General features: G+C 37.6%; 1 protein-coding gene across 3 annotated transcripts in view; it reads left to right on the top strand.

Moving 5' to 3' along the window:
- Positions 1 to 19,421, top strand: part of LOC107686294 (multiple epidermal growth factor-like domains protein 11) — a 128,516-nt gene that overhangs the window by 33,730 nt on the left and 75,365 nt on the right. For all 3 annotated transcript variants that reach the window (XM_016483235.1, XM_016483236.1, XM_016483234.1), the window contains 3 exons: positions 2,048 to 2,149; positions 2,678 to 2,778; positions 12,318 to 12,410. In XM_016483235.1, coding sequence (XP_016338721.1) covers positions 2,048 to 2,149; positions 2,678 to 2,778; positions 12,318 to 12,410 — 296 coding nt within the window. The remainder of the gene's footprint in view (positions 1 to 2,047; positions 2,150 to 2,677; positions 2,779 to 12,317; positions 12,411 to 19,421) is intronic.

The following is a 19,421-nucleotide window of genomic DNA, read 5'->3' as shown; positions in this document are numbered from 1 at the left end:
GTGAGTGTTGATCTGGTTACACTTGCCTACAGGTATTAAGTTCAGTCACTAAACACACAAAACAATATTGATGTTCTTATTATTATCCTTGTGTGTGTGTGTGAGGGAGGGAGCGAGAGTAAGGATAAGTTGCTAAAATAAAGCAGGCAGAACAGCATCCAGTTGACCAGAACAATCTGTTTTGACTGAACCTATTGCCTGAAAAATTATTGTTTGTAAAGGGTGTTATCAGCTATGACAAATAAGCAGGAGCAATTGCCTCTGCAGAGAGGAGGACAGAGGGCTGCAGAGATGAATGAGTTTTAGTATTGCTTCCCTGAAAGAGAATATTTCGGAGCTTTAATGTCATTTTGTTGGCAACAATTTTGTAATGTTTTTTCAAGGAAGTTAAGACAACACATCTTGTTTTTCTAGATTTACTGTAGCTTTGGAAGGGAAGTATTATGCTAGTCTTGTTATTAGAGATAACAAGTTGTTTTGAACTTCAAGCAAAATAGTTGGATACTTGTCTGAATATTACATTTGAGTATTTTATGGTTTTGTTTCTTTGGATACGGTACCTTCACGGTACAGTTAATTATAGACTTGAGACCAGCAAATTCTTTGTCTCTCTGCAGCATAATCATGTTTGGGCAATTTCAGGTAGGGGTCCCCACGGCAAGTTGTCACTTTTTACTCTAGTGACTATTTCTTGGGGTAGGTTTATTTCTGTATATGCAAATACTTAAATGTACAAAAAGGCTCAAATTTTGCACTGTTAATGCCCAGGACCAAAGATGGTACTCATAGAGTGCAGGAGTATTGAACTTATTTATTGAGTTATTTTTGCTGCTTTAGGCCTTGAACGGTTAAATACACACACTCGTATGTGTCAAAATGCTTGTCTTTGCAAGTATCCTCGTAAACACAGTAGGTCTTAAGTGAAAGCAAACAGCTGAGAAAGAAAACACATGTGTAACACTATATTGGATCTGGGAAGCTCTTAAAGTGACAGCAGTTTAATATTCCTGCTGTCTCATTCATGTTAATCAAACAATAAAAGAGAGAAAATCTCACTGCTCTTGACTAAATCACCTTTGTAGTTTTAATAAGAAGACTTTAATAAGAATTTACACAGTGAAGAATAAGCAGCATTTTTTATACATTAGATTGTTATACAATGTATGTAGCTTTTCTTATTTATTTGTTCTACTGTAGTTTCTTGTCCTATTGCTTATAATTAGTTTATTATTCTTATTTAATAACTGACTGTTTACTAGTATTCAGTGAGCTTGATTATTATTATTTTTTTTAATTTAGGCTAGTATTCGTTTATTGTGACATTGACACTGGTAACAAGAATTATGAAATTTCTATGATATCATATAGGATGTATTTAAAGCAAAAATATCTATATTGTGATATATATTGTTACAGTGAAATAAAATTACTCATACCGTGATATAAGATTCTTGTCATATCGCCCACCCCTAATAGTGGGGAATGTTGTCATGCTATATGGGCTAAGATGTTACAATGCCAATTCTGCATAATGAATAAATATACAATAAACCAATTATGTATGCATTTAATGCACTTTACAGCAGAACTATGTAAGGAATCAAGCTATATATTGGCCCAGTTGGTTCTTAACCAGCCGGGGCTTATGAGGGGTCAAGGGGCCACAGGATGACTTAATTCTTTTATATGCTCAAATCATATTTAATTTTACCCTCAGTAATATTATTTTTATTGCGACATACCAAACTTAAATTCTTGAATTTTGTAGCATCACAAAATTCATTATTTAATTGATTTAATATATACACTCCCAGTTTCTGTTAATAAAAGTTAGAAAAAAACAGTGTTATTTGTAATTACAGCAAAAGTTCCAGAAAAAGTATTAGTATTTCTCGATATGGGGGCCTTTAATATTGTATTGGACAGTGGGGGCATTCAAGTCTAAAGGGTTGAGAACCTAAATGTATTTCAACAAAAAAGAAAAAAAAAAAGATTTTTACATAAGAACGAGAGATTTACATTTCTTCTTGGTCTTTTTCTCTCTTAGCTACGCAGTGACTGTTCAGGAGTCCTACGCTCATCCTTTTGACCAGATCTACTACACCAGGTGCACCGACATCCTCAATTGGTTTAAATGCACCAGACACAGGTGAGCATGACCCTGACCTTTGAACTACAGTTGTCACGATTCCGCTCCATGGCAACAAGCAGCACTCTCCTACTAGACACATAAAAATCAAGGTGCCGGTGTGCCAGTGTCTTTATTACCAAGTGTTAATGTTACCAGCCGTGATTGTAGTGGTCAGAGTCGGGATGGAAATGGCCGTTTGACTGTCATCCGACATTACATTGGTTTTAATTGCTGCATTAAAGACTTTATCATCAGTGTTCCGGCTAAAAGCTGTGGGTTCAATGAGTCACTGTGCTGCAGTGTTGCATTCAGAGGCGAGTTGTCCTTCACTGAACATGAAAACTTTTCCTTAACTCACTTTAATTATGTTTATTTCTCCCCTTTCCACCTCTAGGGTGTAGCTTGGATTAGACACAAATAGAAAAGCTAATGGTAGCCAGGTGCACACCATAATGTCTTTGTGTCTCTGCCCTTGTGGAGCTCACCTGCCAGGTTATTGATGTTCATGCTTTCTCTTGAATGTTTGTGTATGTGTTTGCATCTCAGGACCAGCTACAAGACAGCTTATCGGCGCGGGGTGAGGACCATGTACCGTCGGCGTTCTCAATGCTGCCCTGGCTACTTCGAGAGTGGAGACTTGTGTGTCCGTGAGTGTCTTTCATATTTCGCTCACTTATTTCCTCTTAAATCAGCACAGTTCCATTTCTCTTTCTTGCAAGTGGTTATGAGCACAATAAAAGCATTCATCTGCTTGAGCGATGTCCTCTTAAGCCTTGAACCCCGCTCCTTTCTCTGGAGGCATTCATCAAAATCTCAGCCTTCTTTGAGGCATTTTTGCAACTGCATATTCTAGGCATAATTTGTGCCTTTCATTACTGGTCCTACTCATATTGGGTTTGCTCATATTTTCAGTTTTAACACTGCCAGTACGCCATTACAACGACGTTAATAGCATTCAGTAATCGCTCATTTTTAGAAAAAAGAATCTTGAGTGATTCACTGCAAATACATTGTCCTAATTCCTCCCGTTGTAGAGATAATACGCTAATTAAGGAAATAACAACTTTCCCTTGCTGTGGTCTGAATGATAGATTTTAGTGATTATTTTATGAGCAGTGAATGTCAAAAATGTCATGTAAATGTAAAATGTAATGGTTTTTATACTCGTTTATTGTCTTTTGGCGCTGCCAAGACTGTAAATGCGTGTTTTGTTTCTCAGGATTGGTTATTGTGTAGGCCAGACTCATTATTCTTTAATGTGTTTTAATCACAAGTGAGCGAATCCTGTCAGTCAGCTCAGACCTTTGGCTCGCACGGTTCAGCGGTTGTTTGACAATATGCAAAAATCTCTGCGTGAAAGGACCTCGCACAGGACCGTGTCAAGGTGATGAGGTAAATGACAGTCTTACCGAGCTCCAGGGAGAGGATAAAAATCAGCACACGTAGCTTAAGAGCAAATGGGATTTGATGTCCTCACAGCTACTCGGCATTATTAACAAGAGGGAGGGACGGGCTTTCTGATGGATGTCTGTTTCTGGATGGATGGCTAACTATGGACAGCTATGTCTGCATGAAACTAATACCTGTGGTCATGTTTTTAGGCTTTAAGTATGTAAGGTTATGATCAGTGTTGGGGGGGTAACGCATTACAAGTAACGTGAGTTGCGTAATCAGATTACTTTTTCAAGTAACTAAAAGTAGTGCAAAAGTAACGTAACGAATTACTTTCCATAAAAATTAACTGAGTAACGCAATATTGTAATGCATTACTTTTAAAAGTAACTTTCCCCAACACTGGTTATGATAAATGTATTCAGTCTCAACTCGGTGTCCACTACTAAAGCATCTTGACGTTAATAAGCATTCTTCAGCCTGTGCGTTTTAAATGGACTCTCATGAGAATGAAAGAAATTAACAGCCTATATTAAGTCGTGATATGGGCCGCTGTGATATTCAGCTCTGCAGGAATCATAAAACTTTACTTCAGTTCAATGTTATGAAGAGAAGAGGATGAGCTGCAGACGGTGTGGACGGTTGAAATGCTGATTACTAACCTGCTATGCTGCTATATGAATTCACACTAATTCATAATTAATTTTCATTTTAATTTCACCGTATCAAAGAGAATTTTACACTTTACCATAGAACGAGCCATGAGACCCAGCAGTTGTTTTGCTGTCGTCGTGTCACAGGGACCTAACGGGCATTGTCAGTCTTTGTAGTTTGATTTAAAAGCCTATTTACATATGCCACAGAAAACACTTTTTATGATCCAAGGACATTTTTAATTTTACAGTTTCACACCTCGCTCTCATGACAGCAGGTATTGAGCAATTTGATATTTCAGGCAGTTATTTAATTGATATATTTGCTCACACGGCTTTTCTTTTTAGCTTTGAAATGATTAATTCATCCAAAAATGAAAACTCTGTCATTTACTCACCATCATGTTTTTCGAGACCTGTTTATTTCTTTGGTGGAACATAATGGAGTTATTTACAGCACAATGTCCAATGTCCACTTTTTCCCCTACTTTTTGATTTTCTAATAATATAATATAATATAATATAATATAATATAATATAATATAATATAATATAATATAATATAATATAATATTTAATGGAAGAGAGCAGCATGAGCATTCTTCAAGGTTTTTCATTTTGAATTGCAGAGAAATAAGAAAATAAATAAAGGTGTAGAACAACTTGAGTGTGAGTAAATGAAGATGCAATTTTTATTTTGGGGTTCACTATTCTTGTTATAATTAAAGTAATTGACCAAATGACCAAATCCTCTTGAAAGTTTGTGAATGGAATTAATAATATTGAACAATAAGTGCCAAAAGAGAATAATACATGCATTGTAACCCTCTTGTAAATCAACAGCTTGTTCACCAGATGTTGTTATTTCGTTACTAAAGGTCATTGTAGAAAGGAGGAGGTTTCAACAATGACCTTTAGTAACAGGAATTTTTTTTATGGCTGAATGTGAGTGACCATGGTCTGTTGAAGATAAAGTTGATCTCATGTTTCTGTCCTTATTGAGTGGGATTGTGTCCAGCTCTGTCTGTAGCCTGAAGGCACTGCTAACAACCATGGGATTAGGTGCAGCTGGGATAGGGATCGGTTTTGACATTGTCTGGTGGTCTGAGTGGGAGAAGGCAATGACAATAATCAATAATGTTCTCATTACCACACAATAGCTGCAACAATTTAATGTTAACAGTTGTTGCTGTAATGGAACCACACCATCTGTGGAGAAGATGGTAGGCATAATTTTTTTTCCCTCAGTGACCTTATGGTATGTTTATTGCCTCTGTGCTGTTTAAAACGTGGCTGAATATGGAGTTGACCAAAATATACTTTATAAAACGGGTAGTTCCAAATCTGAAAATCAGTTGTTCATGCACAAAGATGCTACCTAACATGCAACCTTTAAAGCTAAATACCTGGCGGAAGAATTGTTTATTGTGAATATTAAAGGGATAGTTCACCCAAAAATAAAAATTATATCTTTAATTACTCACCCTCATGTCATTCCAAACCCGTAAGACCTTCGTTCATCTTCAGAACACAAATCAAGATATTTTTGATGAAGTCCGAGAGCTTTCTGACCCTGCATAGACAGCAAAGAAACTACCACATTCAAGGCCCAAAAAGTTAGTAAGGACATCATTAAAATATTCCCAGTGACATCAGTGATTCAACCTTAATTTTATGAAGCTACGAGAATACTTTTTGTGCGCAAAGAAAACAAAAATAACAACTTTATTCAACAAGTTCTTCTCTTCCGTGTCAGTCTTTGACGTGCGTTCACAAGAGTACCATGTTTTCTTTGAGCACAAATAGTATTCTCTAGGGTTGGGTACGAACTCGGTACTTTTAAGGGTACCGACCGAATTGCGTCGGTACTACCGAGTACCGATTCACGTTAAATCAATTGGTGCCAAATTTCGGTACCTGAGAACGCATCTGGGCGCATACGCTACAGAGCGAGAAAGAGAGACTCTGTGACGTGATGTCGCCCCTGCAACTCGTTCAAACAACACACAGGGCAAACCGAAATGTTCTGAAGTGTGGTTACATTTCTAGGGCCATATGGTTTCTGCGAAAACGCGGACGGGATCAGTCCATTCATAAAAACGTAAGCGCGGAATGCCACAGAATTCATCAATTTTGGATGAATAAATCAAAAGTAGCCACTGCCACTTAATTCGAATCGTGATATGAACTAGTGTCTGTGAATATTAAAATGCAAAAAGATGGTTTAAATGTGAATCCTGCATGTTCCGCTTGCCTCTGTATGTATGAATGGCGGAAACGCGGTTTTGTTTACCACACAAATACTGAAGCACGCGTGACACTCTGTGCCTCACTATACAACGGCATGAACACAAAAACTTAATCCCCAGAGCTGCTGTGAGAGTCACTTCGTAGGTCAAGCCGAAATGTTCTGAAGTGTGGTTACATTTCTAGGGCCGTATGGTTTCTGCGAAAACGCGGACGGGATCGTGGAGTCCATTCATAAAAACGTCATTTACTCTATAGCGCGGAATGCCACGGAATTCATCAATTTTGGACGAATAAATCTAAAGTAGGTCTGCCACTTAATTCGAATCGCGATATGAACTAGTGTCTGTGAATGTTAAAATGCAAAAAGACGGTTTAAATATGAATCCTGCATGTTCCGCTTGCCTCTGTATGTATGAATGGCGGAAACGCGGTTTTGTTTACCACACAAATACTGAAGCACGCGTGACACTCTGTGCCTCACTATACAACGGCATGAACACAAAAACTTAATCCCCAGAGCTGCTGTGAGAGTCACTTCGTGAGAATTTTACCGTTTCATTTGAGAAAACTAGCATCATCATACTGTATACACACAGAAACTTCATGGCAACCTGTCAAAATAAAAGTACAGTTTAACATGTAACAGAAATATATTACTCTTGTATTACTTTTGTACAGTATAATGTACATCTTTAAATATTAAATTTTCTATCAAAGAAAGAAAAAGTTTGTAGGGCCCTATTGTTCAAAATGTTGAAATTGAGACTTTTGGACTTATTTTTTCACTGAAATAAATGTTTTTGTAATTACACAGAGAGTAAAGTACCGAAAAAAGGTACCGTTGGGTACCAGCACCGAAATTCAGGTACCGATACCGGTACCGTACCGGTTGAAATGTGAACGGTACCCCACCCTAATATTCTCGTAGCTTAGTAAAATTACGGTTGAACCACTGATGTCACATGGACTATTTTAATGTTGTCCTTAGAACCTTTCTGGGCCTTGAATGTGGTAGCTAGCTCCGTTGCTGTCTATGGAGGCTTATGTTTCATTTAAAATATCTTAATTTGTATTCTGAAGACGAACAAAGGTCTTACGGGTTTGGAACGACATGAGGGTGAGTAACTAATGACAGAATTTTCCTTTTTGGGTGAACTATCCCATTAATAAAAGCAATTATTTACTGAGCATTTTCTTGTTGCTCTACTTTGCATTTTATAAAAGCAGTAAACCACTAGATGCTGTGTGTTACAGCTGTTTTACTTAAATACCTCATTGTAAAGTACTTCATTCATTTCTTTACTTTCTGGACTTTTGCCTATATTTGTTAGACATTTAGTAAATGGTGCACAGGCCAGACTTGGTGGCAGACATTTGTTACCTGTACAACCATAAGTGAAGAAACACTTCTGTACAAAGTCTTCAACAAATGTAAATTGTTAAAAATATTTATTCATCTTCATAATTCACGTCATTTGATTTCCAGGTATAATTTAACCTTGTATGTGAGGTACTAGCAAGAAGTCTAATAAGGAGTTTTTGTGCAATGGTGTGGTCACCTCAGAGAGGTCTGTGGGTTTTCGGTTTGTTTTTTTTTTGGTTGTATCTGCTCTGTGAATAATCCTACTGCTCTCACTGGCAGGATTAAAAGCTTTGTAGAACTAGCTATGTTCACTTCGCAGGGACAAGAGAAGGTATTAAAGCCATTTTCATTACATATATGTGGATCTTTGCTTTTCTTCTCAATCTGAACACCTCAGGGTTTATCCTCTCATATGGGCCTTTTATGAGCTGCTTTCCTAGTAGAATCAGTCCCTTGTGTATTAGCTGCATTTTAAAGGCATAATTCATTAATGGCCTAAACCAACACAGCCTAGTCGCTTTGAAGGCGACATGTTTGCGGGTTGCCTTCTGTGTCCATAGGGAGGTCAACAAACAAGACTTTTTCTTGTTTTATGTGCCCGAATCATGTGAGTCATTTAACCTGCATGCACTACTCCTATCAATCCCAAACTGTCAGTGGACTTAGTAGTGATGGAAGCCAGTGAGTCTGTTCCTCTCATAACACCAGCACTGTTTTTGCAAGTGTGGATTGTGCATTTAATGTCGAGAAGGCGACCTTGCTCATACTGAGCAAAAATGATTTTTCTTTTGAAGAAGGAAGCCGTACATGGAGCCAAAGCAGTTTACACCATCTGGTCAGAACAGTCTCAAATAGTTAGTGATGCAGTATTAATGATGCTATGTGCATGCTGCAGCTTCTTGCTGGAGAATTAGATGCTCTAATAAAATCCCATGCACCATCGCAAAGTAGATTTCACATCTTAGTTTTAATGATGGATTAGATGTTTGATTCCAAATCCTGTTTTAGGTTTGTTATTAAAAAGTTCATACACTGTACTAGGATATAAAGCAGATCCTTTATGATAGATGCATACAGTAATAACCTTGGATTATTTAATGTGTTAAATGATTGACTGATTGTCAAACTGTATGTTTAAATCTTTGGCCTGATGAGTATTCGGTGTAATAATGCATGACAATTACAATTAGCTCTATTGTTAACACGGTATGATAACGCCAGTGTGTAATGAGATTAGCCTTTTATCGAAATGAAAGACGTAATTTTTCACCACAGCCTGCAGACATAGACTTTTTCTGTATAGAAGGAAGAAGATTCATTGAATTTTAATTAAAATGCAGGACCTATTTTCTGAAGTATTGTAGACACGTACATCAATTCAGCTCTTGGGAGAAGGCACGCTTTATCCTTTCACCTACATTACATAAATGAATTTTAATTTGCTGAAAAGATGTGACAAATTAGCAGTTCGTCTCTGTTGTCTGATCAGAAATTGCTGATTGTAACAAAAATCAATCATTTCATCACCAGAGTTTTTTAAACCTCGCTTTTGAGCACGTTGCGTGGCTTCATTGATTTCAAGAAGTCAAACTGATGTCTTTGTCAGCACAAAATGCGAAGGATTTTTCTTTTTTCTTAAGATGGAGGAGAACTGGCATGCTTGAATATCAGGTTCTCAGTGCTGTGTAAATCCATACTGCATTATTTGCCAGTGGCAGGTTTAGCATTTTCTGTGTGTGGAGCATTTCTGCTCTAAGCACCATCCTCTGGGTATTTGGGATTCTCCCTCTCTCCCATCCCCTTCCTGTGCTTATGTCCAATATTGAGGGCCCAGATGAAGGCTGAAAGAGCGATAATCTATAGCCGTGCTGGCCTAGAATGAGGGCAAGTCCTGCCTCATCCTTTACCAAATGCAGCCAGCTTTAGTGTGTGCCAGAATCAAAGCATGCACACACATTAATTCACTCTTATGAGTGTGATTTATTTGCATGCACAACATTTTTTATATTCATTCTTAGAGGATCGTCTCAACTTTTTCAACCAAGAAGGCAATTTGCAATGTCTGCATACAAACAACTTCTGGCACTTTTACGGAGTTGACTTTTTTCTTTCTTTTTGATATGTGAAGGTCACATTCACTGTAAAGTGTAGATTTTTTTTTAACACAGACTCTCGATTTTATTCAGATTTTAGCTATGAAAATCCATTATAATATTTAAATTTTTAGCATTGTTGTCAGACAGCTGTGCTGTCATTTCCATCACAACCAACAATTTTGCCCCATAATAAAATTAGATGTGCTAAGAAAACAAAGAAAAGTCAAAGTAAATACTATGAATATTGTTGGATCTGTGAAGAATTGCTGATTTTCTAGTTACTATTCTATTATTAGTGCATACATGCATATGCATGTATGTAACTAATGGTTGTTATTTAATGGTTAATAGACAAATTAAACTAGTGGGAGTGTGAAAATTACGTTTAAAGATTTTCTTTTCGCATGGTATAAAAGTATCTATAGCTGATTCATATAGAAACCTTAATTTGTGTACAGTGCATTTTAAATGCATCAAAACGTACTCTTTTTCGTTACTTAAAAATATAAGAAATCTGCAGCCCTTTCCCTCTGTATAAAAATGCATAGTAATATTTCAAAACAATTTACTGGTAAAAAAACAGATTATCATAAGCACCACAAAATGTGTGGGCAGCTTTTGCCAAAATAATTCCCTGTTCCCGAAGTGTTGACATTTAAGATTTGTGTCATACTTCGGGGCTCCTGTGAACGTGACAGAACTTGAAATATAGCTCCTTACTGAGTGGCTCTTGTGCGGTTTGGAGGAACACATTGGAGTAGAAGGGGGGAAAGAAGCCCAAGTACCTATCCCTTAGTTCACTCTGAATTGATTTATTCAGATTAACACACACTCCACTGTATCGCTATATATCACTTTATGAGAACCTGAATTCATTACCTTTTGAGTTTGTGTTTAGGTTAGAAAAGGTTATTGAAGACTTCTCTCACTGTTTCCCAAGAGAATCAGAATATGCGTATTAATCGGACAAGAAAAATGCTGATCATCACATTGTGTTTATCAGGTTTCTTTCAACAAAATGCATGACTGGCCACATTAACTTTCTGTTATTTATAGAACCAACCTTCACATATTTCATGGTCAAAGATAAGGACATACCATAGCATCTGACACTTTTTTTGTTACCTTCACGCTAAATTCTCTAGAAGTACATGCTCTCTTCCGCCTATACTTGGAGAGTCACGAGAACCTGAATTCATTACCTTTTGAGTCTGTGTTTAGGTTAGAAAAGGTTAGGGAAGACTTCTCTCACTGTTTCCCAAGAGAATCAGAATATGCGTATTAACCGGACAAGATAAATGCTGATCATCACATTGTGTTTATCAGGTTTCTTTCAACGAAATGCATGACTGGCCACATTAACTTTCTGTTATTTATAGAACCAACCTTCACATATTTCATGGTCAAAGATAAGGACATACCATAGCATCTGACACTTTTTTGTTACCTTCTTCACACTAAATTCTCTAGAAGTACATGCTCTCTTCCGCCTATACTTGGAGAGTCACTGCTGATTCCAATCAAAGTGGATTGTTCCAGAAGCTTTGGGGGTCGACTGTTTCCTGACTCCGATAAGAGCCTGTCGGTTTGAGTCCTGCTGGCCAGGTGACCTTCACTCCCTTAAGCATTATTCATGCTTAACGCCTATATATTTTCCCTCTAATTCATCTTTTTCATCATCCTGAAAAAGAAGAAGAAAAAAAAAAAGAAGACTGGCAAAAACTCCATGTAGGTCATTTTATTACTTGTCCGAATCCAAATATCTGACTGAATGCGAGGGCCCGGGCAGGAATACTAATGCTATAGACAATCAATTGGATGCTGTGTTGTTCAATAGGAATGATCAAGAAAACTGCACACTTCGTAAACAGCATGAAGGCTGGCTGGCACTGCGTTAGAGTATTGTGGCAAAGTGCAGGCTGATCAAATTTGGAGGGATTTACAGCTTGTTTCCTTGCGGCTGTGGCTGCTTACGTCGGCTCGTTTTGCACGGAACAACCGGTTCATGTGATAAACTGAGATGTTGACCAAGGGCTCAATCTCTTAGGAAATCGTTTAGCTTGTGGTCGGAGTGAGCATTTTAAACGTGCGACCATAAGAAGGTCTTTGCTCTGTGTTTGGCACTAGCGAGGAGCCATCGGTGACAGCCATCTTTGGAAAATGGCCAGTGTAGTCATTATCCTCCATATCAGCACATCAGCAGACATTTGCGGGCGGCTAAATTATGTCTTGTGGGAGACTCAGACCTACAGTGTCTGGATAGCATCCTGTGCTAATTCACATTCCTGTCTTATGCAAGATGCATCCAACAACTTATTTGTGTTTGGACCTCAAGCTCCATTTATTCTCTGCCAAGTGTTTTGCCAGAATCCTTTTCTATTTCTGCTGTGTTTAAAGCATTCTTTGTCTTCCTGTTCTTTTCTCTCTGATAGCACGATGTACCGAGGAGTGTGCCCATGGTCGATGTGTGTCTCCTGATACATGTCAGTGTGAGCCAGGCTGGGGAGGACTGGACTGCTCTAGTGGTGAGTTCACTCTCTCATTAACTCTGAGAGCACAGTTCACTTCATTAAGGCCCTCTCACTCTCACATAGTTAATGGCTGCACCAGTCCCCAGACGCCACTGCAAAGCTACCATGTTTCTCACTTACTCGCTCCCCTCTCTTCTTTTGCCAGCTGTATTAAAAAGTAAAGCTGGAAATCATGGAGGACGAATGAGATGTGCAATCATGCAGTTGCATTAACAAGTGACTTTTTCTGCTAAAGCTCTGGGAGGAAAAAAAACACTATTTTGATTAGTTATTTCTCTGACTATGGAATTATTCCATGTTTTGCCAATTTGCTAATTGTGCCCAAAACATTGTGCACAAAAAATGTGTAATGCAAAAAAAATAAATAAATAAACACACACACATATATTATATACACACATTTAATTTTAATATGTAAAGGATAGTGTATTATCCCGCTTATTACATGGCTATTTGCCACATATGTAAATAAATAGACAAAAAATCGTTGAAATATTTTATTAGCTTTTTAAACGCAAATCTGCCGCAAAGAATCACTGTCCCTAACAAATGGCATTGAGCCTAGACTGACTTCATACAAGATGGACATTTGAGGCATAATGTACACTTGTATCACTAATTACACACCATATCACTAATTATTTATGCGCTTTTCACCGCATAAAAAAAACATGAGGACTTGAATTGTTGTTTAAGGAGGAGGCGTTTTAAAATCATATTTTTTTATTACCTTAAATCTATAACAGTGGCATTCTGGCAACAAGATGAACACTTCAACAATATTACCACAAGCCTACTATTAATACTGAATTCCTCTGGTTTCATTTTACAGTAAATATGCAAAATGATGGTAGCTGTGTTTGAATGAGTATTCCCGAGAGCTGTGTAATAAATATATATATATATATATATATATATATATATAATTTATTTTTATTATTTAATGGTTATTATATTTATTAAAATAATCATTATTTTATTTCTATAAGCTTTTTTCTGGCTTTTATTTATATATATATATATATAAATGGTAAATGGCCACTATAAATGGTTATTTTGACTCTGGCTGTTTTCAAACGGTGTTTTTATCTGTATCATTCATTTTACACATTTATTTCCACTCAATGTTTTGCATACATTATACAGACCACAATTACAACATCAAATTACTTGCTTCACATATAGGATGTAAATTCATTATGGTTAATTTAAAACCTAAATGTGAAATCCAATGATGAATTGTTTTGTCCAAAATAATTGTGCTTTTTTTCTCTGTTTGATTGACAAGCTTGTCATGTGAAGTATTTATAGTTTGACAATGACCGCAACAATTGCTTGCTTAATGTTAGAAACTGTTCTGAAAAATCAATATAACAGTAAAAAGTGTTGTCTCTTGCTGCATGCCATTTTTGCATTTTTATTTTAATAAAACTGTTACTACTACTATTTTAATACTACTAATCTAAATTCATTGTGGACTATTTGGATTATTGTTTATCAATTTTATTGATTAGTTGTTCCAACTCTATTCAATACAAAGCTAGTCAGGGTGATAGATGACGGATGGACCAATGAATGGAAGAGAATGAATGGAAGAGTGGATAGATGGATAGATGGATGGATGAATAGATGGGTTGATTGCTGGATTGATAGTTTGATGGAGGTGGGATGGATGGATGGGGTGGGTGGGTGGATAGGTGAATGGATAGATGGATTAGACGAAGCTGGCCTGTTTTCTTGCCCCAGTACTTGGTGAAATGGACTTTATCATAATTAAAATGATAAGTAGTGCACAGGGTGGAATCAATCTGCATGTGAAAAACAAACAGGCTGTCATTGGATCCTCAAGATGAATTGGTTAACAGGCCTTTACCTCAATGGCTGAAACATTGCGGGACAAAATAGGAAGCCATCGACATTCACTCTCTAATCAACTAAATTATGAAAAAGCAGGTAGTAGGAGAGACTAGAGGTTGAGAGAGAACGAGGTATTGACTTGTTTAATATTTATGTGTTGAGGAACTTGAAGGAAAAAGGGACAACAAACTAAAGCACTTTCATGTGAGGAACAGCAGGGGCGCAAACTTCTTGACCTTGCTGATCTGTGCTGAAGTAGGCACGTTAATGCCCTTAGTTGTTTTTGGTCCAGAATCGATAACTGATGTACAAGCTCTCGTCAATGTACATGACACTTATTTTCTCATTCAAGACGTGTTTTGACCCAATTCGTTAATTTTTCCGGCTTGTCGGCTTGGTTGTGGCTCACTCGCTGCCCATATTTACCAGTGAATTATGGTTGCAGAAGGCTGTGTATGGATCTATGGGCATTTTCATTAACAAAGGAGCCATTTCATGATTACCAACAGTCTGTAAATCACCAGCTTTCTTTTGGAGGCACCGGCCACAGTGAAGGAGACACAGACACCACCGGCACTAATGACCTAGACTGATTTTCTATATTACACTTTACTCGTGAGTTTTAGCAGGGTTCCTCGGTGGGCAACAGAGGAAAGAAACCCACCTCTGAAGCTCAAGATCCTCCCCTGAGTATCTCTGTCTGAGGACCACGCATTCTTCTGAGCAGGTGCTGTTCTGTACTAATCCACCTTATTAAAACAGACCTGGTGATTGAGACAGAAGCATTATTCATAACTTTTATATTTCCATACCGGGCGTTAGGCCAGGCTTTTTCATTTGTGAGCTTTCATATGTAGAAACGAGGAATGGGAGCCAATTTTTAAATTAAATCTGACCTCTTTTTTCACTCGTACATAAATGGTGCATCATTCAAGGTAAATTTCTCTTCTCCCCTTCTCTCTCATGAGTGCTGGGAACGTCGGCTGTCCCGGGGTGGATTCTGTCATCACATTCGAGGATCCTGCGAGCGAACAGAGACAAATAGTCGTAGATCGTTAATCACAATCAGGGCTTTGGGTCACTGGCACAAATGCCTGCTGGTGGAGTCAATGAGAAGGTATGAGAGTGTGATAAAGCCGAGTATTATGTGCATTGCTGAATGAATGGAGTATATAGGATAATGCTAAGCAATAGGGATGATATGGTTATGAAAAACAGAGCTGCTTTTGGGCAACTGAAGAGCTTGAGAGTTGAAGTGACGAGCTTTGCGCTGACGCTCTGGAGCAGCATCAAAGAGGCTGGCCGGCGTTACTGGAACAGCACCCACTAGGAGCCTGCTATTTGGGTCAGAAATTAAAACTGAAAGGTGGAGCTTATCGCCAGGATGAAGGGATAAAAATGAAATGAAAGAATGAGAAAGAGGGAGGTGAATAGAAGAGGCCTGTCATTTCACTCCCGCTGAGGTCAATCTGCCATTGCCTAAAGACAATGTAGCCGTCACGTTTGTCAGACTGCAAATGCGAGATATAACCTTGGACCGTCCTGGAAGCTTCAGGTGCTAAAAGTCGCTGCAAGGTCATCAGCGACATAAATGCTTTCACACAAATCTGAATTATTCTCTTACAGTGAAGCACTTGTCTCACGCAGTCTATTTAAGATTCTAGTCTCAAATTTATTTCTGCTGCTTTGGCAACATGGTTTCATTCTATTTGATAATTTGTTCAAAGTGTGAGAATTAATGGTGGACTGGAGGACCAAAGAGAATGCTGAGTTTGGGGAGTTTTTCCAGAATGCATCTACAGATTTCTCCATTTCATATTGATTAGCCTGGGGTGAGGATGGATGTTGCGTAATAGATTTTGATACAGTATCTCAGCAGATGCAGTCTTCATGATGGCTATATCTTCTTCAGTCTCTAGCTTGTCATTATGGCCTGAAACACGCATGCCAGCTTTTATTAAATATGAATAAACATAGAAATGAGTGCTACACCCACATCAACATACATACATATATATTTTCTGTCTGTTCAGGGCATGGGACAGCATTTGTAGCAGTGGCATGCAGTGAAAGTCTGAAATGGGGAGGCAAAGCTGCCTCTATTCAGTAGGCATTTGTTTTCTGATGTATGTATGTTCTAGTTATGTTTGATGTTTGCAAAGTTTCCAAGTCAAAAGCATTTACTTTACATATAGGACTATCAACAAGCAACCAATACTGTAATATTTTGTAAGCCAGGGGGAGTTTCAAATTGGGGACAGCCAAAGCTGCATTTATTTGATAAAAAATACAGTGAAACAGTAATATTGTGTTATGTTATTAGAATATAAAAAATAATTTAATATATTTTAAAATGTAATTTATTTCTGTGATGCCAAAACTTAATTCAGCAGACATTATTTCAGTCTTCAGTCTCACATGATTCTTTCTTTGAAGTTATTCTAATATGCTGTTTTGTCAAATTTGTGGATGCTTGGCATCAAAACGTTTGAAAGGTTTTCAGGCTGTTTATCTATTCACTTCACTTTATGTTCACTTAAAAATGACAGCTTTACTTTGATCTTACATTTGGCTTGCTTTATTTTTTACATAATTATATATAATTTTGTTTAAAAATATTACTTTATTTTCATTTTTTTCCAATTTTATTTTGCCTTGTCTGTCCTTTTCAGTCAAATTAATTCCATTAAATACTGTATTTACTGAAATAAAACAAGTAAATTGTTTGTAAATATTATTTTAGAATTTTATTTAGCAAATTGTAAGTGAACTGTGCGCAGTGCTAATGAGATTCTCTGTGAAGTTACACAATATTTCATGATTTTTTTCCCTACATTGCCCAGTCAGGGTGTAGAGTGGGACATAGATCCATTTGCATTGTAGAATATTATTGTCAGGTTCTGTGGCAGCTTGACTGCCATGGCAACAAACAGCAGGACCTATTGGCAAGTGAGCAAAACATTTTCATTTTAGGTGAAAATAATGGGTTTAAGAGTGACAGATCACCATCTGATCAGCGTTCATGTACGAATCATAGCAACCGGTGCTTATTTTTAACACTTCACTTACCTTTTATCTTCTACACTGTTATTCAAATGATTCATTTCAGATGGGAATGTATGAACTGTGATGCAGTCTCTCGGATTGACTGTTTGGTTGAGGCAGATTGTGATAGTAGGTATGCAGTGCACTCTCAACTAATGACTTCTAATGGCAGTTGTCTTGGGAAGTGTTTAGGAGCCGATTTTTCCGCATTAGTGCAGGTTGTGGCGATGTGAAGGAAACGTGTGCGGGTTTGAAGGAAGGAGAAGTGGAAGGGAAGGGGTCGCGGGGGGCCTCGGGCCTCACCTGCTCATGACACCTCATTTATCAACAGAGGCCCTCAAACAGATGGTGCCATTCCAGATCCGCACAAGTACGTTGACATGATACGCCGTCAAAGGGAGAGAGCGAATTGAACGTACCTGAACTGAACTTTGAATTTAACTGAATTGAATTAAATGCGACAGATGGATGGTGTGATTAGAGTGGGGAAAAAAGGCAGAGATGAAAATTTACATAGAAGGAGCAAACACCACAAAGAAATCGAAGACCTATTCAGTGTTCAAGAGAGGGCAAGAAGGGAAAGTTGGCAGGAAAGAAGGACACACTCTCGCCAACTCTCCTGTCATCTACAAAGCAGTTAAATAAATCATTCTCTCATTCCCTATTCTCTCATCCCTCTCTCCTCTCTTTGCCTCCTTTAATCTCTCAGCACTGCTGCTGCTGTGCTCTCAAAAGCTCCAAATACAGACACTCCGCACCAGGAAGTGCTCTCAGCTCACACTCATAAGAGCTTCATTGGCTTTGTTTTATGTATATATGTGTGAGGCTCTCCATGTATGTAAGAGAGTAAGGAAAGGAGATGTGGAGCAATTTTATGTTTGAGGTCAGTATGTGTGTGTATGTGTGTGTGTTGCATATACACTATATGGTGGCCAAAAAAGGTATGTGTAAACCTGCTTCTAATTAATGGGTTTTCAGCCATTGCTTTTTGTAGAGTACCTTTCTGTTCCAGCATGACCGGCAGTCCCCCTGTGCACAAAATAAGGTGCAAAAATAAATGGTTTACAGAGTGTGGTGTGAAAGAACTTGACTGGTCTGCACAAAGCGTGACCTGAACCTCACTGTACACCTTTGGAGTAATTGGAAAGGTAATTGCAGTGCAGGTGACACAGCCATTCATTGATTTTACTTTTCGTTAAATTAATCGGTGATGTTATGGTACTTTTATTTTTTTTAATGATGATTTATAGATCTATTATGAGTTAATTATGAATTAATGGATCGATGAGTTTTATTTTGGTATTAGCTGTACTGTATATCAACTACTGTATATCAGCTTTTTTAAATACCTTTTTAATCTTATTAAAAGGGTTTTTCTTGTTTACATTTTACACTTATTTAAATAAGTATATCTTTTAGTTTTATAGGGCCCTATAAAACTTCCCAAATTCTGTTTTATTTTTTTCAAATTTCAGGGGGGTTTTTTTCTTTTAATTTTTCTGGATTCTGTTTTTTTTTCTTTTTTTTTTTTTTTTCTAGACTACGTTTTAATGGTTAAATTAAAAATTATTAATCAGAAAGCATGTCTAATTCATTGAAATCATAAAACATACACAATTAAATTTTCTGGATTCCATTTTAATGGTTTGATTAAAGGCACAATATGTAAGATGTTTTTATTAAAATATCCAAAAACCACTAGAACGGTTTTATATATTTTGCTAACTTGTGTACTTACATTATCCCAAATGTTTCGAAGAATGTTTAAATCCAGAGAAATAAGCAATTTTAACTAGTGACACGGACCGTGTCCATAGTGTCATTGTGTCGCCTGCCAATGACGTCATACACCCTCGATTTCCGGTTGGAAACCTCAAAGACACTTTAATATGCTATGCATTTTATTAGACAGGTGATGACCGCACAGAGTAGCATTATAACAGAACGTTCAAATGTATCTAGTATGATAAAACTGCGCTGCTTACTTCCGCTGCTTTCCGGAAGGAGCGGAAGCGGTCGACTGTGGCATAATAAAAGCTCCGCTGCTTTCGAGCCGTGTGTCGCACTCGTTCAGCGGCCTCGTTTCGCTTCGACGGCTTTCAG

This window comes from Sinocyclocheilus anshuiensis, unplaced genomic scaffold, assembly GCF_001515605.1.
Source record: "Sinocyclocheilus anshuiensis isolate Anshui unplaced genomic scaffold, SAMN03320099.WGS_v1.1 scaffold481, whole genome shotgun sequence".
Lineage (NCBI taxonomy): Eukaryota > Metazoa > Chordata > Actinopteri > Cypriniformes > Cyprinidae > Sinocyclocheilus > Sinocyclocheilus anshuiensis.
This window is presented reverse-complemented; position numbering and strand designations above follow the sequence as displayed.